Source organism: Onychostruthus taczanowskii, unplaced genomic scaffold, assembly GCF_017590055.1.
Source record: "Onychostruthus taczanowskii isolate IOZ18803 unplaced genomic scaffold, ASM1759005v1 scaffold71, whole genome shotgun sequence".
Classification (NCBI taxonomy): domain Eukaryota; kingdom Metazoa; phylum Chordata; class Aves; order Passeriformes; family Passeridae; genus Onychostruthus; species Onychostruthus taczanowskii.
Window position 1 is genome coordinate 448,290 of NW_024504898.1, and position 23,632 is coordinate 471,921.

Below are 23,632 nucleotides of genomic sequence, written 5' to 3' on the forward strand. Positions count from 1 at the left end.
TGCTTTTCTTTTCTTGTTTTTTTGTTTTTTTTTTTTTTTTTTTTTTTAATTGGAGGGCAGGGGAAAGAGAAACAGGTAGTGAAATGTATAATGGCAAGAGGGACAATCTCATTAGGAATGGGCATCTTGTCCAAAAGATAATCCTAGAGGTGGGACTGAAAATAACCTGGTAATATTTAAGCCTACACAATGTTAAATGCAAAGAACAAATGTTGTTATTTAGCAGCACATTATGTGATGCAGAACAAAACGCTTGATACCACAGCTGTATGTATGATTTCTTAGCTTCTCACTTTTAGAAGAGGAAACAAAACTGCATAGGTCTGTTTTGACTTTGTATTGACTTTTAATAGCTTGTTTCTCATAAGGGAACAGGGGATGTTTTCTGCTTTAGAAATACAGGTATCAGTTGATCTTTAAATACAGCCTGCTCCTGCCAACAGGTCATGTACATGATTTATTTGGCTTCAGCTTTTGTTTTTATGCATTAAGCAACTTTCAACCTTCTTCTGTCATACAATATATAGACAAATTTAAGTACAGTAATAGTGTAGGTATTTTACCATCTTCACATTTTCTTGACATACTGGACGAAGTGATACACATCAATCTGGCCCCAAGCCCCAGTTTCAGACAAAGCTGGTTGAATACTGCTTTCAGTGGCACATTAAACTTGCTCCCAAATTTAATTTGCTAAATCTACAGAAACAGACCCTTTGGGCATATGAGGAACTACTTCCAACTTTGTCCAGTGACATTCAAATGCTCAGGCAACTACTGGTAACTGTCATTTTATGGTTATTACAGATGTTGCACACTGACAGGAAAAAGAAAGTTTTAGAACTGGACAAGCTATAGTAATCTAGATTTTAGTAGAGGAATTACATACAAAAATGGGGACTTTATAGATATAGTTTTCAATCTGTAGTTTCATTTTTCAAAATAAAACCTGTAATATAAATGGATAATATTCAAGATCTGTATAACAGTTGCTTTCTGGCTAAAACAATATATTTAGACAGAACCTCACTTTCTGTTTTTCAGTTCAAATATACTAGCCAGTTCAGTCCTTTGGGAGAAAAAAACTTTAATTTTTAAATCCTTTAGGATCCATCAGATTCATTATATGGTAATGACCTTAACTTATACAATATATTATGAGGTGAACTGAGGGGGTTTAGATATCAGAAGTATCGGTCTGGGTGCAGTAAGCCAAACAGCCGTTTAAACATGATACTACAGCTGAAATAAGTCTCTGTCAGAATAAAAACCAACATTCATAAAAAAAGCAGCAGCCATCAATAACATTCACAACTGCAGGGATTTTTTTACTATTTGTGATTTTGCATTTTAAGTAGAAGCCACAACAGTTTAAAGCAAAATTTAAAAAAATATCACTATAGTCTTGAATTTAATAATGTGAATTGCCACTCTTATAGCTGTTTATAGAAGTGTACTAAAAAAATTTACTTAAACATATGAATTTAAGACTTTCACTTTATTCAGCAAATTGGTTTATTTACACAATGGGGAACGCTGGTTGAATGCTGTCAATGTAATAAAAACAAATCTAACAGAGACAATACTGAACTCTCTCTATGTATTCATAGCAGAAATGACAAACTATTTCCTTACCTGTATCAGGAACATCAAGCGCAACAACGGGACAGTATCATAGGACACTGATTTAACAATAAACCACAGAGGTCCAGTAATACTATGGCAATTTACTCATGTATTTACTGACTTTAAAATAAAAACATTAAAAGTCAGCAATACCCAGTAAAAAGTTCTGTCAATTATCAGAGTCAAACTCTGATGAGTAGGTCAGTAAAACCTTATCAGATCATCCACAGTTCATAAAGTGACATGAGTTGCTTCAGAACACCAATACAGAAACAAAATTGATGAAAACAGATCCTCTAAAAGGCAACGATGATCTGATAAGGGTTTAACTTAATGGAAGTTTAAAAAAAATAAGAATTGCAGAGCACAGCCCCTATTAGAACAAGCTAACTTTCCAACTTTCAAAAAAGACAAAAAAAAATTTGAGAGAAAGAAAAAAAAACAAAAAACACTTCAACATGAAGCTACCATACAAAGTTTTTGTTTTCCTTTTTTTGTTGGTTTTTGTTTGTTTTTTTTTTTTTTTCTTTTAAGAGTTCAGAGTTGAAATTTAATCCTTGCTTTTTAGGGAGAAGGACAATTTTGGCCTAGACTTTCCTTTGCCCAGGATAATTTTTTGCTCTTCCTTTTGCTGACGCTGTCTCTCTTGTTCTAGTTTCATCCTCTCCTCATGAATCTTTCTTTGTTCTTCAACAATTTTCAATTGTTCTTCAGCCTATATAGGAAAATGGTAAAGAGTTTAGGCCACCGTATTTTGTAGTCATAAAAGCAATTTACAAGTCCATATTAACATCCAAACAGGTCGAATCCTGCATAAGTATGTAAGCAGTTCCACCCGAGCTGGGTGCCATAGTTGGTTTCAGTGAAACCATTTATAAAACGGTTATTTGAATTGAGTTTAAAAGAAACACTGAGAACTTTCTACAGGTAGTGTATCAAAATCTGGAGTGCTTACATGCCAAGTTTTTCAGCATTGCTTTGCAAACAACAGGTTATATTTTAATTAAGGAAGACATTAGATATATACAGAAATTGTCCCAGCACTTGTCATATGTAAGCTGAAGTAACAAACACACATAATGAAGTCACATATCTTCAGGCCAAGTCACCCTGCTCCAAAACCCATCTAAAAACCCCTCCTAATCCAAAATCATCTTCACTTGATTTGCAACTAGTCAATCCTTACATTGACCTATGGTTATTACAGCTCTCCCAGTGGTCTTCTAAAGGTGCTTATTTAGTTCATTACATCAGTCAATACTTTAAATTTTCCATTTGTACTGTTTCTGCCATAAGAGGTTGAGAAAAGGGTAAAACAGAAAAAAATCTAAAGCAGATGTAGTTCAAGCAAAAAGATTTAAGAAGCCTTATTTTTATATGAAAGAGGTGTAATTACTTGGGCAATTGAAACTGACAGAGTTCAATCAGGATTTAGAAGCAGCTTAGTTTGTCTTATCAATTGATTAGAATCAGCTAAATCATACTGAATGTTTTCATGTGGCAAGCACCTGATTTAAAAGGGCTTAAGAAGACCAACGTAAGTTAGACTTTCCTAGCTTACACATCTTAAGCTTATGCTGAAAGTCCTTTTCAGCACTTCTACACCAACATTATACTAGAATCAAATCTAGTTTGTACCTGTCCCACTCCAAAAAACAGAATTAGTCACACAAAGCTGAACATGTTGGCAAACTTACTTCAACCCTCCCCATGAGATATAGTTAAAACATACTTTTGAAATTCTGAATGCAGCTATCTCCCCTCTAAATTAACTGCATCTGAACTATTTTACCAGCCTAATGTTACTGCTAAGGATCTGGTTTTTTATGCTCAGGGAAAGCAGAACAATCTTACTGATGGAACCACCAACACTCAAGAAAAGGCTGATTTGTTTATTTTAGTTGTGTTGCAAATCTGGCAGAGACACCTGTATTTCCCTACAGAACAGTTACCTACACCTTCACATACCAGTTTAGCTTGTGCTTCTGCAATTTTTCGATTATTCTCTTCTAGTATTCGCTCTAGTTCCTCACGCTTTGCACGCTCTTCTTCCTAAAGGGGAGGACAGGGCAAGATGTTAGTAAAGTAAAATATTCATCTCTGCATGTTCACTAATCTTTCTCAGAATTCTTTTGTGAACTGAATTAAAGCGGCAGCTTTACAGCCACCTATTTTGCCTCACAACGGTAAACTGTGCAGCCACTAAAACTGGTTTCTAGCACTCAATTTAAATCATCCCGCCCAGTCCAAACAGCAACCAACTAAACCCTCCCTAATCATAGAATCCTGACAATTTATTACTAGAATTTTAATATCACACAAATCAACAAGGACAACTACAAAAACTGGATAGTATTTACCAAATTAAAAAGTAACATAGAAAATATAAATAAAGTGAATAGTTTGTCTCACCAATTAAGTATACCTACGTATTCTTTACCTATACTCCTTTAATCAGCATTAAAAGTTGAATATTTACTGTCTTGTCCAGTGTCCTGCAGAGTGTGCTCCTCGGCTGCCATACGCGCCAGCTTCCTCTTTAAAATGATTTGTACTGTTAGCTTGGCAATACCTGCATCAGCAGCTCAACCATTTATAAAGAAACAACATACAAGGAAGGCTGAGCTGAGGAATGCAGATGTTTATGGTAAGAAGGAACAAAAATATGTAAATCATTCCTAAGGCAAACAGTTAATAAGAAAAATACATTTACTGTTAGTGAAAAATACAAATGGTAATCCATACTTCATGGAGCTATGGGCTTCTTTCATGGGGAGAATGGTCTTAACATTCAGTATTTTGACAATTTTAAGACAGCTGAAACTGTCTGCAGTATGAACTTGGAATTCAGGAGTCCAGGGAAGGCAAGATCAGGAAATAAAGCCTTGTAATTGTTGCTTTCTTGGTGAATTTTATGGAACTCTGTTATGCAACTCAAATATGAAGACTGCGTGAAAAATTTTGAAGTGTTTCAGTTCACATAATATATATCCAAATTATTTTTATATTTGGAGGATTTAAAGTTAGCCAGAGGTTTGTGTCTGTGTAAGAAAAAAAAGTTAATACGAACAAAGCAAGCATATGAAAACTTCTTACTATGACTAGTAACCAGCTACTAGCTAGCACACTTCACTCCAGGCATGGAGGTTCATTCTGCATTACAAGGAACTGGTGGGACTTCACATGACAATGATACCAAAAATACTTTTTTAAAAAAAACAAGTCATTCATCTGATCAAATAAAAACCTCTACATATGAAGAATTTGCTGACTATAAACATGTAAATTCAACTGAAACTCTAATATCAAAGTCTAAATTTGAAAGAAAAGTATAATTTATTTATTCTTTTTAGTATTTATTGTAACTCAGCATTCCATTTGTTTCCATTTAATTTGATACTATGTGACTGGCAAGTCACATCTAGTATGAAGGGGAAAGCTGCATTGCTACTGTCTCTCCTTTCGCAAGCCAATCAAAATATTAATTAAACTGTGTAAGATGTAGAGAGTGAAAAAAGCATTTAACACTTATGACTATTTAGCACAAATTTTTTCTATGGTTTGAAGTTTGTCTTGAAATTTCTGGATCCTGGAATGATTGGTGCAGGCAGGCATCAGAGCCTTTAGTAGCAAATTACTGTCTCACAGAAAGACATTTTCAGCTTCTGCTCCAGCTGCTGATTAAAAAACAAAACAAAACAACAAAAAAAGGCCCAAAAACCCAAGTCACACGTTCAGCTTGACTTCAGACAAGGGCAACCTGCTCTTTTATAACTTCTAGGGAGAAAAAAAGGAGTTGTTAGTAGTTATTAAAAATGGATATAATGATTTGGACAGAGATCCTTCGTGAAGACGTGGATGGGCTTATGCTCGAAGTCCCAGAATTAGTCCAATGTATGCTCAAGGAAAATGTTCATTTTAAATGAAGAATAAGAAACCTATTTGTTAAAGACAGGTACTGCAGCTCACTGCTGGACCCTGCTTTTTGCCTGGCTGAAGGCAAAAGCCTCTTACAGTCTAGGTAAACAAAATGAAACAAATGAAGGATACATAATTACATATTTTTTAATACCCTTCCCCAAAATGAAAGGACTGCTGATAAATCCTGCAGCCATGGCAAAAGTTTCAAACAATTCTGAAATATATGTAGGTCAGTTCCATTAAGAATCAAGTATCCTTGTTCAGGTTTTAGGAGAGTAACTGTTTAAATATCAGTGAGCTCCTCTGAATAGGCTAGAAATTAAGTTTCGCAGCAATGCAAGTTTATATGAGAAGGGAATTAGATTTGCTGTATTCCATCTCTTTCTGAACCGAACAGGAGGCACAAACCGACACTGAAAGTTTTGCCATGGACTGTCTCTACTTTCCAAACGACCGAGCGTTACCTCTCTGGCTTTTTGTGCTGCAAGTTCAGCTTGTCGCTGTCGCTCGAGTTCTTCGAGCAACTGTTTTTCCATGATGCGCTTAGCCTCCTCCACCCTGCGGAGAACCTCTCGCTCAATCTCATCCTTTCTTTTCTCCAACTCTTCTTCTACGCGTTTAGCTACAAGTTCTTCCACCCTTCGAGCAGTTTCTTCCTCTATGAGTTTCTCTTCAATTTCTTGTTGACGACTGCAAAATGCAAACATGAGGATTACATTTTTAATCAATAACATTGGCACTGAAACACACTCCTTCCAACACGCAGCATCAGCTATGCTACTAAATAACTTTTACACACAGATTATGTATTCAATGAATATTTTGCCCTACTTTTAAAGAAAGTGAATATTCAGGCAGTGTTCCTATAACAGGGAATCCATTCAGACCATTCCATATTTAGTATCTTTCTATATAACAACAGACTAAATTGAGGACAACTTATCATAGTACTTCTTGATCACAGCTGGGGGGGAAGAAAAAACCCAACCCAAACCAACAATTACAACACCATGCCACCCCCTCCCTCAAAACATACAAATCTCATGCAACTCTTTTGGGTGAGACTCATCATTTACCCTTCAGGAGTTTATATAGTCTGAATTTTAAGTCACATATAGCAGTAATATCCTGTAAAACCTTGCCTTAAAGCCATCACCTTAGAGGCACCAAACTATCTCCAGTATCTTAAAACAGAAGAAATAAAATTTGTGATTTCAAATTTGTGATTTTAACTAGAATTCCAGGTGTTATCCAACCACCTACCTTAAAAAATTTCAGTAACTTCAGCTCTTAACTTTTTTTTTTTTTTAATTGCAGGACTCTGTTTCTACCATAATGATCAAAAATAAATTATATCAATACCAAGCACTAAATAAATCCTTGCAAACTGCAGCTTATCATGTTCTGAAATTTGGAAATATTTTCAAATGTCTTGTCTTTATTTTAGTTGAGCAACAGTATTATCACTCAGCCAGATCACTGTTTTAATTTTTCATTAAAAAGGATATAAAAATCAGGTAAATTTGCCGGTTAATTACCACACACAGAAAAAACTCCAGGTAGTAATCACAAGTGCAACATGGCAATTAGATATCCAAGGATGAATGAACAACAGTGAATACTCTATATTTCATGTAGTACAATTCATCTGGAGTTATTATGGGCTTTGGGGAGAAGACTCTTGGTTTTAAACTTGATATGGAACTTCCGTTCCAAATATTCCATGAAATACAGAACAATCTTATGAAACTTTTCTTCTGTTCTGGCCTGTCAGCAACACAAATCCAAGATTTAGAAGAACAACTACTGTTGTAGTATCTTAATAGCCTGTCATTTTCAGAATGATTGCATTTTCCTATCTCATTTGGAAAATATTTCCTAATCTATTTTATTTGAAAAAAAAACTAATTTAAAAAAAAAAAAAAGTTACATCATTTACCAACTTTTAGTTGACCCAAGGCACAACTTGCAAATATGCAATAGGAGATGTGAAGTATGGGTTACTTATCTAGATAACCACGGGAAATAGAAACGTGAAAGGCTCTCCATTTCCCCATGTCATCTTCCACCTTTTCAAAACTACCGAGCTACATGGATCTACTACACTTACTGAGCTTTCCTTCAGTAGAAAGCTTTGGAATCCTCAACTCAATCATTTGGCCAGAAAATACCAATTTTAGTCTTACAATCCTCAAGACATAGCAAATTTAGCTGGGGGCACATTAGACCAGCATTGATTTTTCCAAAATGGACACAAAATATCTTGAAGTGATTTCTTTCAGAAAAAAAAAGCCCAAAGCAATGTAAGGCAAACAAAAAACCTAGACCACTCCCAGAAAAATGCATCAACCCCACTCAAATAAATATGACTTGATTTTAAAAGGTTTCCCTTCCCTCTTATTCAGCAGCGAGTACTCTTACCATCCTGAACCAATACTGCTTAGTATACATAAGAGGCTAGAGTTCCAGAGAAATAAATTGTCATTAAGTTCATGTTCTCATGTTTTATTAAACTATCATAGCTTTACATTTAACATCAGGAAATCTAGGAAAAAAGTTAGCTAATTGAATAAAGAGTGCATAGTTACAAAAATACCACTGCATTCATGTCTGAAATAGACTTTCAAATATCCTCAACAATTGATGATGCACTCAAATTAAGCACTGTGCATTCCATTCTTCTTACTCCAACAAACTCCATTCAAATTTAATTAAATGAATCAAATGTATTTTTAGACTTATAGGCAATGATATTACAACGGCTTAGACCTTATTAAAAAATAAAATTATAAACACAGATATAAATCTCAGTGATTTATTCTGCAGCATACCAACTATTTTTTTTAAAATCACATGAACTTACAGTATTTTATCATTTTATCATCCTGGCCTATAGAGTTATGATTCCAGAGCAACAGATAAGTCACTAATGCAAAAAACTATTTTTTGTATGATCCATTTACTTCTTAAAGAGTAATTGTATGAAATCTGCAGAAAAGAAACAACTTACATTTTACCAAATTTCTGAGGGGAAAAAAGTCATACCTGCAAGGCAAGGAAATGAGCACTACAGGAAAGGGCTGAAGTTAAGCTGGGTATTGAGATTTGAACATGACAAGAAGACAAGAAAAGAAGAAAGTCAGATCCAATCTAGAAACTGTCCACTAATGGACTCAGTCAGAAAGGAAGTACTTCTTTTCTTATCCAACATGAATCTATACTAACATACGTAACACAATTTACAGATGACTTACTCAAATACCATACTTTTCTACTCAAAGTTTCATTGCTTTTTCTTTTTATAATTTAAAGTGTATTGTAGAAGTATCAAAATTCCATACCAAATCTTTTTCAATACTGGTTCTTCCTCAAATGTCTACTATTCTGTAGCAAGTATTGCTGAAATATCATATTCCTTCTATACAGACTTCATGAGCTTTTTAAAATTTCAAAGTTAACTTACATAGAAAATTTACTTACACATGAACTAAACCCGTTCCTAAATACTATTTATTCTATTCTCAAATTTTTAAGCACATTCCAGTTCTTCATTATAGATATGCACAGAGTATTTTTCTTAATTTAGGTACTGAATGAAATTCTAAACCACAAAACTAGGATCAGTATGTCAAAATATGTCAGTTTTCACATGTTTGTGTTACTGTGGAACTTTTTGACTGTCAAAACTCTGAAGTTAGCAAAGGTGATTATCTTCAAAGGAAAATGAAAGTGACAGCTTGGGCTCACCAAGCCCGACAATGCCAACTACTATTTCCTGAGAACGTTATGCTTAAATAAAGCTCCACCTGAGAATTAACTGCACCACTTGGCTTCATATGTACAAACAAGTGCTTTTTCTGGATAAGGTGGTCTAATGAGCAAGGGTAGTGTTCAAAGGAAAAAAATCACCTGATTACAAATCATTCTTCTCTTTGCTGCATAAAGGTCTGTTTTATAACTTTATATGCTGCTAAACACATTAATGCATCCCCATTATTTATTAAAATACTATTTAGATCTGCAGACTTCATAAATAACCATACTCCCCATAAACATAACAAACTGAAAAAAGGGCAAGGTTTCAAATGAACCAAGTCACCGGATCTCACCGTCCCATTTGGCAAGAAAGCAATCCCACACTGTTAATAGAACGGCTGCATAGTTTCTTGAAACCCTCACTCGAGCACCTCCAGATGCCTCCGCTCGACGCGTAACAAGCTCCACGCCACGAAGGGGAGGGGCGGGCGTGTGGCAGTGCAGCACAAAGCCTCAGGGGCGCCGAGGCCTCCGCCGCACAGGGAAGTTTAGGAGCAGGGCAGGAGGGAGAAACCAGCGACGGGGAGCGGGCAGAGCCGGCCGAGAGGGAGGAGGCGTGCGGGGGGCTCGCACCGGAGTGGGCGGCTCCTAACGCACCTAAGGGAGCCGGGCTTTGAGAAAGGGGCGGATGGCGGGAAAAGAGACACTGGTCCGGCCTCAGCCAGGGCCTAAAGGCCTGCAGCCAGCCGCAGGCGGCCCTAGCCCACAGAGAGAAGGCGCGGAGAGAGAGGCACCGAGCACTTCCCTTCCTCCCCCATCCCTCACCACCCTCCTCGTCCCCAGCGCAGGCCCGGGGCTCACATTTTCCGCTGCCGCTCGAACTCCGCTTTTTTCTCCTCCTCCTCCCGCTTCTGTTTCTCATCCAGGCTGCTGCGCTTGCTCACCGTGCGCCCGAAGATGTCGATACGGTCGGGGGGGGAGGAGGCGCGGTCGCGGTCCCGGTCCCGGTCGCGCCGGGAGGAGGGGGCCGTATTAGAGCGCGAGCGGGAGCGGGACTCCCGGCGCCGGTTCCGCTTGCTCTCCCGGGACTTGGAGCGCTTCCTTGCCCGCTCCTTTTCTCGGGAGCGGGACCGCGATCGGCTCCGGTTCTTCTTGTTGTGCTTGGAGCTCTTGGTGTGCTTGGAGCGGGACGAGCTCCGGCTGCGGGACCGACCCATCCCGGCAGAGGAGAGAAGAGGCCGCGCCGGCGACCGCTCGACCACCCCCGCCCCCTTTGCTAGCGGCGCTCGGGAGAGGTGCGAGGAGGCTCTGCGCGCATCAGCACCACCCTGGCGGGCCCTTCGTCTTCTCCGTTTTCACCTCTTTGCGCTGCGAGAAAAAGGAACAGGCCCCGGGAGCAGGAGCGAGTCCGGACGCAGCCAAGATGGCGGCCTTGGCTGAGCAGTGACTCTCCTCTCCCGCCCCACAATGCACCGCGCCGTGCTCGAGCCGTTCGCTCCCCTCCCCGCCGCCTCCGGCACCGCGCCGGAGGAGCACGAGAGCACTCGGCAATATTCGGCAGCCAATGGCGAGCGGCGCTCGGAGCGGGCGCTTCGGCAGCGGGGAGGAGTGCGCGCCGGCCGAGGGGCGCCTCAGAGAGCCTTGCTGTGTTTCTTTTGATTGGAAGTTCTCTCAAACACTGATTATCTACTTTTTGTTTTGTTTTGATACGGGGAACAGAGGGAATTATCACTGCAGGTGAAGGAAGCTGCGAAAAACACTTAGAGCCCCCACTAAATTGTGAAAATGAGTTTTTGAATCCTCTGGAGCACCACTGTGAAGACCCGCCCTTAAAGAGAAAAAATCGCCTATGATTCGTAAATGATCACTGGTCGAAAGGAACCACAAAAGTCAGAGGGGTCTCCAATAACCATAAAGTTTCATCAGTGAATTACACACTTGGCAAAGAAATTAGTAGGTTATTCCCTGACCTACTGTATAAGCACACGGCAGTGGGTTTTGGATAAAGGGGCAAGGTGAAAGGGAATAGAGGAATTAAAGAGGGAAAGATGAATTAAAGAAGGAAAGATGAAAAAGAGGTCGTCAGTCCTGGTTCCAGCATCGACCCAGCTGAGGGGGGTGTCAGTCCAGCTGTGTTGGTCTGGCCGATGGGATGCCCAGGCTGCCAGGGGTCTGTTTCCTGGTGGTTTCAGTGTGGCACAGGGAAGGGTCTTGGTCGTATTTAAATGTATTTACCTGTACACATTATTGTCCATTATTAGCCTCAGGCATAGTGTAGGCATAGGAGAGTATGGACTCAGAGGTATCCGGGTCAGGCAGAGAGTATGAACTCAGAGGTTCTATAGGCATCTGTGTAGGATGCTTTTATCCCAGTTCTGCCATGCAATTGCTAGCCGTTTCTGCAATGACAAAATTTGGAACTTGTGTTATTCTTTATTCCAGTAAACTGGTACAATCTATAGATAGTTAACCTCATTCTTTATGTTTAGCTCCTTGATATCTTTCAGAACTTGTATGCTCCCCCCCCCCCCCCACCTGCCCCCCCCCCCCCCCCCCCCACATTGGTCTGCACTTTTTGTAAGTACTTTTACTAAGCTTGCAAAACATTCCTGTAGCCACTGCACATAATCAAATCTCACTAAAAAGTATTTTATCCTAATAATTTGATTGCCTTGCCTTCCTTTTCTCAAAAGAAGACTTTCTTATTTTGAAATTCAGTCTATCTAGTACCAAAAATAAATCAAAGGGAGGCATCTTTCTGACGGGTCACTGTGCAAGTACCAGCAGAGTAATGGACATGGTGAAACCTGCACGGCAGGAATTCCAGTGCCACAGGCCCTGGGCACTCTTGTTTGTCCCTAGCCCAGGGGAAGCTTATGCAACAGGTAACTAAGGAAGTTGATAATCAGACCTTTTAGCCCCTGACCGGGCAGGTGAGTTTCTAGCTGGCACCTTTCCTGCAGCAACTTGTCTGCAAGTGTGTACTGGAGCTTTTAAATTCACACGGTGCATCAGGTTCTGGATGAAAAATGGAGCATCATTTTTTTAGTACTACGTGTCATAGTGGATGTACTAAACTTGACCTGAAAAGTAGCAGGGAGGAAGGGGAAGAATTAATTATTATACAGTCACTTATAACTATAAATGAGTTTTTAAAATATTTATCATAAACCGAGTTTTCTCCTTGGTAAGTCACTATAGCCTGGACCTGTATTTATTGTTATTTTATTCCTACTTAGTAATATTGACTCATCAGAACTATAAAATATAATAGGCAATATTTTGTGAGAACAATTAATTATGATATATTGTGTAGCATTAAGGAATTATATAGATTAATGCAATACTTTTCCCCAATCCATTATTACATTTTTCTGTCTCATTTTTTTAAGTTTCCAAATTAATAAGAACACAAGATTTTTTTTTTACCTGTAATAGTTTAAGGTCATTAGTCTATTTACTTTGTTATTTATAAGGACTGAATTCTAGTACTTCTGGAAAAAGCTCCTTGTCCTCTTAAAAATATATTCCTAATAGATGAAAAATTAGTAGAAGAACATTTCTATCTATGATTTCTTTTTACAGTAAAGTTTAGTAGTTATTTGATTGCTGTTTTTTTTGTGTTTTTAAATATTTTTTTTTAAATTATATCATCTTATTTTTCCTAGCCTAGTGGTAGTAAAATATAAATATTTAGGTGTTTTTTTTCCAGATATAATTGATATGGAATTACAGTACCAAAAGGAACTTTTTAGTAAATAATTTAAAAACTTTGTTTAATTACATAATTTAATTTCTTGTTTTCAATTAATTAAAAAAGATGGTAATTTCCCTTGTCAGTTTCCATTCAAATTTTTCAGTATTTGATTAAAGTAATGCAATTTCTTTTTATTAAATAATATTAGAATTTTGAAGTTTTTAATCCCATGTAAGTACGTGTTTTATTCCCAGTTTGCAAGACATACTGAATTTCCATGCACTCTTGTGTTTCTGCATTTTTTTCTATTTTAATGTATCTCAGTATATTAAAATGCATAATTTGCTTCTTAAAACGGTTGCCTTGGAGTTGGAAAATACCTTATTTGACAGCCAAATGGTGGCGTAATTAAAGCACCTCACCCTTCTTTACCTTGGCTACTGTCATCACATGAAATCTCTCAACCCATAGGCATTTGGGGGTAGCTCCATGGTGATACTGTGTTCTCATAATCTCCAAATTGTACCTGCTCTTGCTTGCACCACCACTTCTGTCATTAGCTGGGTCAAGAGGGATCTTGGGAGATTAAAGGTGGATTATTTTGGGTAGTGCTAGTGCGGCACAGCTGGATGTGAGAACTTTGCAATAGGTCTAAAATAGAAGAATTCTGGAGGGCAAGCAGGGGAAGAAGGCAAGAGCATAATAGGATAAGGTGTTTGGTATGTAATTTGCTGTCATCTGGTATAGTCTGTCTCACAATAGTAAGAGGACAGAAGTAGCACAGAAGAGCTGAGGAAGAAAAGGTGGTTTAAATGTGTATTGGTTCTTTCAAAGTAGCTGTTTCAGCCAGAGTTTATTACAAAGTCAGAAACTGTGAATAGAGGTTGGGGGGTTTTAATTTTTTTTCTTTTTCTAAGTGAGTCTGCGCTGGGATTCATGTCACATAGATCACAGAAGCTGTACAGGAGTAGAAGTTGTATCACTTAGTCACTTTTTAAATTTTTTTTTTTTTTTATGCCTAATGCTGGAGTTGCTTGTTGTGCTTTTGCATTTTCTGTCAGGTGCTTTGTTTCTCTTTGAGCAGCTCTGTGGAGTTCTGAGCTGCTAAGCTGCAGAGGCAGGGAGATGAAGCACCCGGGAGACTGGCAGAACAGCTGTGAGGAAGGCATGGCAGGAGCATGGAACAGTTGGCAGAAAGAGAAATATTCTTTCTAAAACTTGAGAGAATAAGTCACCAAAGCTCTGCTTCAAAGGACTGTCAAAAAGGGGAAAATCACTTCAACTGAAAGAATGTAGAGGAAATGGTGTAAAATGAGAAATTAAATAAATGGAAAGAGTTTTCACATGGTACCTATAAAGTTGAGTAAATTGTATACATAAATATAGTTATTAGGTAAAATAACTATTTTCCTCTTTTCCATATGTTCAGATGATAATCATGTCCTTGGAAATGAGCAATACTGTACAGAATGCTGTTGAAAGTGTTTTGTAATTTGAATATGCAAAAGGCACAGCTTTAGTAATCAGGGCTAGTGTGTGTATATACAAGATTCAAATTAATTTAAAACAATATCTGGTATCTTTCCCATGTGGATTTAGTTTTAAAAAAAATAAATAAAATGGCGAAATTTACATCAATATGGGAATTTAAAAATTAATTATCATTGTAAGAATTTAAAAATTACATTAATTATCAATGTCAGAGGACATTTTATTTTTTTCTTTTATGTAAGCCCACTAACCACTTTTATTAACATTTGGACTACTTTTATTCTGTCTATAAGGAAGAAGAGAATGTTCATTTGCATGATTTGTTTGTAGTGCCTGGTCTATTTAGGTCCCAAACAAAAGCTCTTGAATGCTATTAGAAGTGGTGAACATAAGTTCTGATCACAACTTGAGACACTGATCTGCGAACTATAGCGATTCATAGTAATTCACTGTTTTCTCAGTATTTTTTTTTCAATATTTTTGATACCATGTGAAGTATGTACATTTAAGGTCACATATAATTATTTATATATGGACCTATGACTTGGTCCATCAAAGTTTGGCAACAAAAGAAGTTCAACCAACCTTCCTGAGCAGCTGCATAATCATAGAACTACTTTAACTCCGTAGGCATGCTGTTATTTATCTGAAGGATTTCTTAGCAATTACAGTTCTGGTATGTGTGACTAGGGATTCAAACCAATCAGCAAGGAGTTGAGGTGTCATCTAAACCTTATGAGGGACAGATCCAATGTGAATACTGGCATAATGCCTTTAAAAAAAACCCCCAAAAACCACGAACAAAACAAACCAGAGTAGCAATGAACACTGTTATTCAAAACCAGTTGCTGATGATTCAGTGGTTAACATAGTGGTTAGACTTGTTGGACAAGCAGGAAAATGGGATTCAGGTGTGTCCTCATTCATATCAATGTCTCTTCCTTCCCATGACCGTATGTTAATCACCAGGCCAATGTCTAGGCTGGAGGAAGGTGAGAAGGGAGCTAGGGGCAAAGTTCCCCTCTGTGTCCTCACAGATTTCACAAAACAGAAAATTCATGTTCAGAGGCAGGAGGCAACATGTTGTAACCTAATGTCAGCGGCACTCTGGAAGCGGGGGAGCAAGTTGCTCTGGATTTAAGTCTATTCAACAGACTAGTTTTACATTTTGTTCCATAATCATGAGAAAAGAGACAGAGCTAACCCTGAGAGCTGGATCACAAAACTTGGCAGGTGCTGTAACTGCTTGGGTGTTGTATAACATTTCCCCTCCCACGGCAGCTGCGTTTCAAAAGGACTGAGCGTGTTCTGTTCTTCAAAGGCTACCGTAGGCACTGCCCTCAGGAGAGGACTCCCAGTTTTTGGCTCCTGAATAGATGAAGATGCCACCTTTGTGGTGCTGACTCAGACACTTCGGCTTTAACACGGCGACAGCCACACCTCCTTGTACAGCACTTCCTCTTGGCTTGGTGTCTCCTAGTTAGCATGTGTATTTGATGAGTTCCTAAATTATGTTTAATTCTGAAAAAAGTATTTGGATTAAATACTGACTGTGGGAATTTTATATCCAGAATGTTTTGCACATTTTATCTGTAACCATGATTTTTCCTGCTTTTTTTTCCTCCTTATTTCTTTAAGCACACTAATATCTCTAGTAATACTACTTTTTTTGTATGAAAATGACTGGGAGTGACTACTTTTTTTTTTTTTTTCCTCCAAGTTGTCAAGAAACAACTTGTTTACGATAAAAATAGGGTTGCAGGTACAAGAAAAGCATTCTACCTACACCTCCAAATTAAATCAATTTTACCACAATTAATGGGAATTGGCCCTGAAGCATTATTTAATGTTTATGGCTATTCTATTATAATTTTATCAAAAAAAGGTCAGATTAAACTTTTTTTTTTTTTCTTCTACTCACCATGCAAATTGATGAACTTTAAAACTTGTACATATTAGAGTGGGCAGAAAATAACAGTTATGCTTAGTTAAAAAATATAAGACATGAGCAAGCCAGTTTAGCAGGAAGTCTTCTGAGTGCCAGTTTCTGCCTCCTGTATTCACGAAAGTAGTGCTTTGTTTTGCAAGTTATTTGTTAATTAATTTCCCTGACTTGTTAGGTTAAAGGTTGAAGGAATAAAGTTTTGGGGCATGATGCAATTTTATTGTACAGTTTTGTTTTAACAGAAATTTTACTTTTGAAACTTTTTGAGAAAAATCTTACTAGAATGACAAAAGCTGAGACCCTGTACTTGTAGAAGTCTTTCTTAATGATCTGAAGAGTAATAAAATACTAAGGAGGACATTTTGAAGTCTATTCTTCTGGGAGTTTTCATTTGTGTGTCTCTTCATTGTTTTTGGAAGACCAAAAATACTGTGGCATGTGTTATTTTCCTCTAGTGTTCCTCCTTATGTTTTATTCCTAAATTCTGTCAATAGTAGTTGTTTGCAGATTACTGGATATATATGGGAAATACTATCCAGTTTGACCTGCAATTATAGCATTTCTGCAGGTCAAACTGGATAGTATTTTCATGAGGGATCTGGTTGACTTGTCCCCGCTGATGATCTGCCACAGAACTGTAACCATAACCATGACCTCAGCAGTACTGGAGCAGGGCTGCCTTGATGATTCACAAAGCTCTGAGCACTGGACACCCTCAGCATGTGCAGCATCCAACCCACTGCTTACATAGTGTCCTGCCACACTGCACACAGCTACACACTCTGTAGTGCCTCTGCACAGTCTCTTTCATCAGCTGTCAGTCCAGCTGGGCGCTGATTTCACAACGGGTTTGGTTCATTTGGGTCTAAGATGACAGTGTTAGAACAAAACCAGCTTCTAAATGCATGGCATATCTACTGCCTAGATGTGCTGTTTCGGAGATATACCTGCCATCAATGTCTATGTGGTTTCTGGTTGCTGACAGTGTTTTGTGTTGACCTACAACTTTGGTAAAGTTGTTTTCACATTTCTATCAAGATGCTGATTGTGGCTTTAAGAAGTCTCGGGATATAATCTCGGTAATGTGGGAAACAAAGTAAATGTGGAATGGAAAGCACATTTCTTCTTTATCTCTTACCTGCATTATTACCAACTTTTGAATGGATGAAACGTGCTTCTATTGTTTAAATCATTGCAAGTGTAGTGTGGTGCTATATTTGCATTTGGACAGTTCTCTATATTTTGCTTTGTGTCCTGTTTTTGGAGATGAGGAAGCAGCTAAGGGAAGAAGAAAAAGTTGGCCATACAATGTTAAAACATTTGAAGAAATACTGTGTTAAACACCACTTTTAAAGGTAGGTACAGCTGGTTGTGAATAAGAGTGGCAGAACATGGTTGTATAGATGAAACAGTGAACAAATATACAATAATGTTTCAGCTAGAACAAAATCTTGGTTTTGCTGTTGAAGCAAATCTCTCAAACATCAATTTAATTTCATTTGGAGTGGTCTCAAAGTGGGTGAACAGGGTTATTTTTGGATAAGACTAAATCTAAAATAAAACTGAAACATGGTACGTTCTGTTTGAACATAAACACTTTTTTTTACTGTGAGGGTGACCCAGTGCAGGTTGTCCTGGTAGATTTTAGAGTATTCATACTTGGGGATATTCTGGGCATGGTCCTGGGCAACCTGCTCTAGGTGGCCCTGCTTGAACAGGACAGATTGGACAAGCTGACTTCCAAAGGTCCCTTTCAGCCTGAACTGTTGTGTTTCTGTGATATCTAATGATGTGTCCTAGAACGCTCTCTGCTATTGGGACTGCAGTCTGCAGGACTAGTCTAGAGCTAGTGGAAAGCAAAGCTCTTGCCAAAAGCAGGTCACATGGGCATCCAGTTCTCAGCAGCCACTGTCTTAGTTCACAGACTTTTTATTGCAAAGTGCTACTTGCCAATGTGGTAACATCATGTAGAGCTGAGTTAGCAAGTCCTTTGGTGTTGGTTTCTTTGCTTCAGAGCACATAGGGCAAAAAGGCCAAAAGTTGATACAATTACTTTATATATTGGATCTGTACAGATGTAGCCCCTTAAGACATTTTTTTGCAGTCTACAAGACCGTGGTATTTGGCTGCCAGCACCTGATAGGCACCAGGCCAATCTAAATGTGTATAGCATTGGAATATCTACTTAATCTGAGTGTATAGACTTTCCTGCTTGTTGCTTGATGACTTAGCACATCCTAGACTCTCTTCATTTAGCTCCATGTTGGACAATTATGTATTCTTTATGACTTGCCAAAGGTAAGTAGAAGAAATGAGTAGAGTAAGATAATACTGAGGTTGAATGGCACTGGAGTCATGGGAAGAGATGAAAGTATTGCATTAGATGGTGGGGGAGGATCTATGCAGCCTAGGGTTGGTATGATGAAGGTTCATCTGCACACTCAATTCTGGAGCTCCTGCTGTGTATATTAGGCAATGAAATAATGCACTGACATGCTCTGACTGCTCAAAACAGGACTTCCAGGGCAAAATGCCATCCATGCTTACTCACCCTACTGGATAGCATTGTCTGCAATTTTTCTCAGGCTGTTTCTACAGGTATTCAGTCTTGGTGGTGCAGAGAGACCTGGAATTCTCTAAGAAGCTGTACTTCAGGAAAAGGTGACTTTGCTGCATCTGTATAAAAGTGCTGCTGCAAAGAGAAAATGTGAACAAAAGTCTGGAGCTTCCCTCAGGCTTGGAGCCAAGAGCAGGCTTGCAGCTGATTGTGAGACATCTGTCATCAGCAGGAGCTGCCAGTAGTGGAGCTGGGGGCTACAAATGAGAATGACAGAAGTACATGATGACCTAGTGAAAGAAAAGGATTTTCTAGGACAAAGAGTAGTAGTTCATGATAAGAAGGCAAAATCAACTGCGTAGAGGATGATCAGGTGTGTGTTGGGCGGGTGGAGGGGTAATTAAAGCAGACAAAACCACACCAAAATATAGGCTGTGAGTGAGCAATATTGGGGACAGATAGTAAAATGCTTGCATTGGTGAGACAGGAAAGAGTGTGGTGGGAGAACAACTAGGAAATTAAGAACAAAAGAGGCAAGAAATGAAGGATGCAAAATCCCTGAAAACACTCACTGCATTAAGGGAAGAAAAAAAGCCCACAAAAATGTACTGTATACATATATGTACACTAATTTTCTTTATGGTCTATTGCTAATGTTGTCAGAATGAATGTTAAACAGTTCAAATGGAATGGTGTCTGAGATGAATTCTCTTCAGCTGTACGTCTCCTAGGCAAATGTGTGAGAATTGCTGATCTGTTCATCTTGTTCAGATCACATGAATGTGAACACATTAGAGATTTGACTTGGTGTTCCTCTCTACAAATATAGAGGGGGAAAAAAATGGAAAGAGAGAGCCTTGCCTGGGAAGAAAGGGAGGGATCCCATTATAACTGAGAGTCATACGACATCCCTTCTGGAGATGTGTTGAAATTTCCCATGGGAGGAAGAAGAATAAACAAAGGTCGGTATTACTAATAAAAGAAAAATAGTTGGCAACCAAGGAAGCAATAATTATTTGATCACAGTGTTGTACAAAGCTAGCAACAGAAACAATACCAGTTAGAAGCAACAAGCCAAATGTATCTTACTTGCAACCAACCCTACCTGTTGTTATACCAGTGTCGTTGACCTGTTTGCCTTACTGTTCTGAGAGCAGTGCTCTGCCAGGAGAATAAATATGTCCTGACTTTTCACCTTTGCTGCTTTACTCTTCTTATGACCACAGTGTTCCCGAGGGTTTATTGTGTTTGACTTCGCATAGCTATTGTGCAGCAAGCAAGGAGTAGCTATTATCTCTGCTTCACAAATGGGCAACAGAGCCTGCAGGAGAGCAGTGCTTGCAGCTGCACAGTTCATGGCAGCAAGGGCCTTTGCAAATCACAGGCCAGTAGCTTTCTTTGCTCACTTTCTGAGGTGACAGAATCAGTAGTAGAATATTAGTACTGGGAGGGCAAGCAAAATGGTTTTTCTTGAGCAGTCAAGTTTACCTACCAGGAACTAAATGAACAAAGCATGCTATTGAAAATAAAAATTTTAAAAAATCCTCAGATCATAATTTCAGCAATTTCAATAGGAGATCCATATAACCTTGAAATATACATTAATAATGAAATGTCTGTTTGCATTGCAGCAAGACCCTATTTAAAAGGAATGCAATTTCATTTTAAGTTAAAACTGGCAAAGCCTGTTAAGGCCAAATCATAACAGCCATTGTTATTTGTTAACAGATAGGTGTATGATGAGCTTGACAAAAGGAGGCTGTGCAGTGCTCTGGTCATGTTCCCTGACAATGTGGCTACAGCCCTTCCTCGCCCTTCCTCAGAGGTAACCTCACTGAATGGCACCATCTAGTTTAGCTCTGCCACGCTGCAAGCAGTTCTGCATTCTCAGTGATCTTATTTTTACTAGCAGTGATTTGTGGGAAGGTTTGTTCCTCGATCGCCAGGGCTTACATAAAAACAACGTGCTGTGGCAAGTGTCCCTTTCTCAAACCTCAGTGCAATGCTGGAAGTGACTGAGAGACAGTACTCCAGAAAGAGTCCAGGCTAATGCTGCTGGGAAGGGTTAGATTGTGTAACATGTACTCAGTCCTCTGGGCTGCAGAATGGATGACTTGGATGTTCCCAACACACCAATTACTGTGCTTCTATAGGGACTGTAGCACACTGCTTCTCATCTGCAGAAAAACAAAGCCCTGTGGCTAGATCTTCTTTCCTGATTGTTTTTTCATTCTTTGTTTCAGTGATGTCCATTTCTTATGTTACTTCATTAGGGTATCTACAAGAGCTTCAGGGTTGTCTTTGCTTTTTTTAACTGAATCTTAGAGGTTTTATTATATCTTCTTTGTGTCTGTGTTTGGCATCTCTGTCCCTCAAAAGGGCTCAGTCTCTTAGGATTCCTATTTCCTGTTAGTTACTTCAGAGAACAGAAGGGAAAGAAAAACATTACTTTGAATTGTCAAGCTTTTTTATTACAAAAGCATTGTAAATTGAATAGTGTTTTTAAGCATAGTCATCTTTTAGAACTTGCTGCATAGGAGTGAAACATACCATGCAAATTGGTATTTCTAATAATATATGTTTTAGAGGTTTTTTTAAGTAGGCTTGAAGCTTTATGTTAAATATATTTTTGTTATTGAAAGAAAACTGAACCTGAAACTACCATGATACCTGAAGACTAGTAGTTGTTGAGTGGTCATTGTGCTGGGACCTTTGTATATGTCTGTGTGTGAAAGTGACTGTGTTACATTCTGTAGTGTTCATTTATGAAAGGAATTTATATTCTAAGTGAAAGTAACTGTTCTTACTTCTGACATAACTCTGCAAAGTTAGAGAGCAGCAATATTTTTTCAAAGACGTCATACATTTATCTTTCATTAGACATTTATGTGCAGCTATTTAAAAATGTCAAACTCCTCAACTAATATGAAAACAATCAGTTCAAATATCCTATTTTTAAGAGTGATATGAAAAACAGCATATAGAAGTGGGAATTCCTGAAATATTTTATTTACCTTTCAGTAACAGCATTCTTTGCTTGTAAGAAATAAAACAGCTGCATTTTAGTTTCCTCATTTGTTTTTAACAATGCATCTCAATCTCCTTGCAATTCTTTGAGATATTTGAAAGGAAAATACAATAAATATTTCAAATATTTTATAATAGTCCTCTATGTAGTTTATTCTCCTTTGTCTGAAGAGCACTTCTTGCCTGCTTCAAAAGGGGATAAAGAGTTTTCTGTATAGCTAAATACTTTGGTTAACACTCTTGAATTGGAAAAACCATTTTAAGGTCTCCGGATAGACTCAGGGAGGCTGGCAGAAGGATTTGCACCCCTGCTTGTGGATATCGGGCAGTGGGCTGGCTGTGTGCCTGCCGGCGATGACGCGGTGGTACCCGCGGTGCGTGCTCGCGGTGCCAGTAGAGGGCACCCGAAGGCACAGCCCCGCGCCGCGGGCCCGGCGTGCGGGTGAGCGGCCGATTCCTGCCAGGACTGGAGCTCCTTCCCTGGTTTTCCCAGTGGAAGCTCAGCCAGGCCCGCTGCTGAAATGGGGCCTGGGCAACTTGCGTTTTCATAACTGTCGCCCTGTGAACTCTACATTCCTTTATTTCTGAGGATCACCAGTTTCTTTCTAGTTCTGAACGTTTGTTCTGCTTGTGTGTTGTTTTTGGTTTGTTTGTTTGGGTGTTTTTTTGGTTTTTTTCCCCCAAAGCATAGAATATATTAAATTAATTAATCCATTCGAATACTGCAATGGGAGGAATTGAAATGGTACAATTAGAGGAACACTGCTTCCCATTTTGAACAAAAGCAGTGTTGACAAAAATCTACATGAGCTGGTCAACCTTTGTTGAACAATATTCCATTTCCCATTTTATAGGCACTACAGGACAGTCTCTTGCCTTTGATGGAAATAAACACACTGTTTGTCAGTCCCAATGGAAGCAGAATTCTTGAATGAGCCTAAAGTTCCCTTTTATAGGAAGGCAAGTAAGAACAATCCTTGGTGACTAATCTGACGCCTATTATTACTGGTTTATCAAAACCTCCACCCATTCCATGCAGATAATGGACTCACTCAATTCTTAACATAATTATTGGTCTAGACTGGAGAACATGTCAGGTTAATAGTTCCGCAGAGAAGGGTTTTCCCCTTTAAAAGCAGGTGGGAGCTTGAATCACAGGGCTAAATCTGGAACATGCTCCTGAAGACTGTGATTCGGTCCCGTTGGCAAAGATTATTATACTGGGAACCGCTCCCAGAAAAGGCAAAAAACATGAATCACAAATAAGCTGTTTGATTTCCTGTTGAAAGGATCTAGTGAAAAAAGACTCAAGAGCAGCATAGGCTAAAGGATTTTACATTAGTGATGAGTTTCATTTCATGTTTGGCCTTGGCCTACTGCTGTACAGAAATTACTGTACCCAGATATCTGATTCATTTCTGGAAGTGTCAGATACAGTGTCTTTTGCTGAACTGTAATAGAAACAACACTTGATTTGATTAGGTTGCTATTTCCCCAGCTTTTGTGGGATAGATAATCTGAAACAAATTCCTTCAATTTGCCCTGAAAAGAGAATATTAACTTTGCAATTATATTTTGGCTTTGGTGACCTCTTCATAGGATGGTATCTTGA

General features: G+C 38.6%; 1 protein-coding gene across 2 annotated transcripts; it reads right to left on the bottom strand.

The window, feature by feature from the left end:
* Positions 1-1,479: 1,479 nt before the first annotated feature.
* On the bottom strand, positions 1,480-10,780 carry ARGLU1 (arginine and glutamate rich 1). Of its 2 annotated transcripts, XM_041422165.1 has the most exons (4): positions 10,165-10,778; positions 6,012-6,237; positions 3,595-3,678; positions 1,480-2,341 (listed from the first exon to the last, which is right to left on the bottom strand). In XM_041422165.1, exons 1-4 carry the CDS (start codon positions 10,518-10,520, stop codon positions 2,177-2,179), a joined length of 831 nt encoding a protein of 276 aa, XP_041278099.1. In that variant the 5' UTR covers positions 10,521-10,778; the 3' UTR covers positions 1,480-2,176. The 2 variants fall into 2 exon arrangements, 1 of the variants encoding a protein (XP_041278099.1); XR_005953958.1 differs by lacking the exon at positions 1,480-2,341 and having other exon boundaries at positions 3,594-3,678; positions 4,106-6,237; positions 10,165-10,780.
* Positions 10,781-23,632: the final 12,852 nt, after the last annotated feature.

What these genes read in the sequence shown, in the direction of transcription:
- ARGLU1 (XM_041422165.1), bottom strand. Translation starts at nt 10,520, where the DNA reads ATGGGTCGGTCCCGCAGCCGGAGCTCGTCCCGCTCCAAGCACACCAAG. An exon ending in TTCGAGCGGCAGCGGAAAAT is followed by an intron (nt 6,238 to 10,164) that starts GTGAGCCCCGGG and finishes TGCATTTTGCAG; the next exon opens with TCGTCAACAAGAAATTGAAG. An exon ending in CAGCACAAAAAGCCAGAGAG is followed by an intron (nt 3,679 to 6,011) that starts GTAACGCTCGGT and finishes CCTCCCCTTTAG; the next exon opens with GAAGAAGAGCGTGCAAAGCG.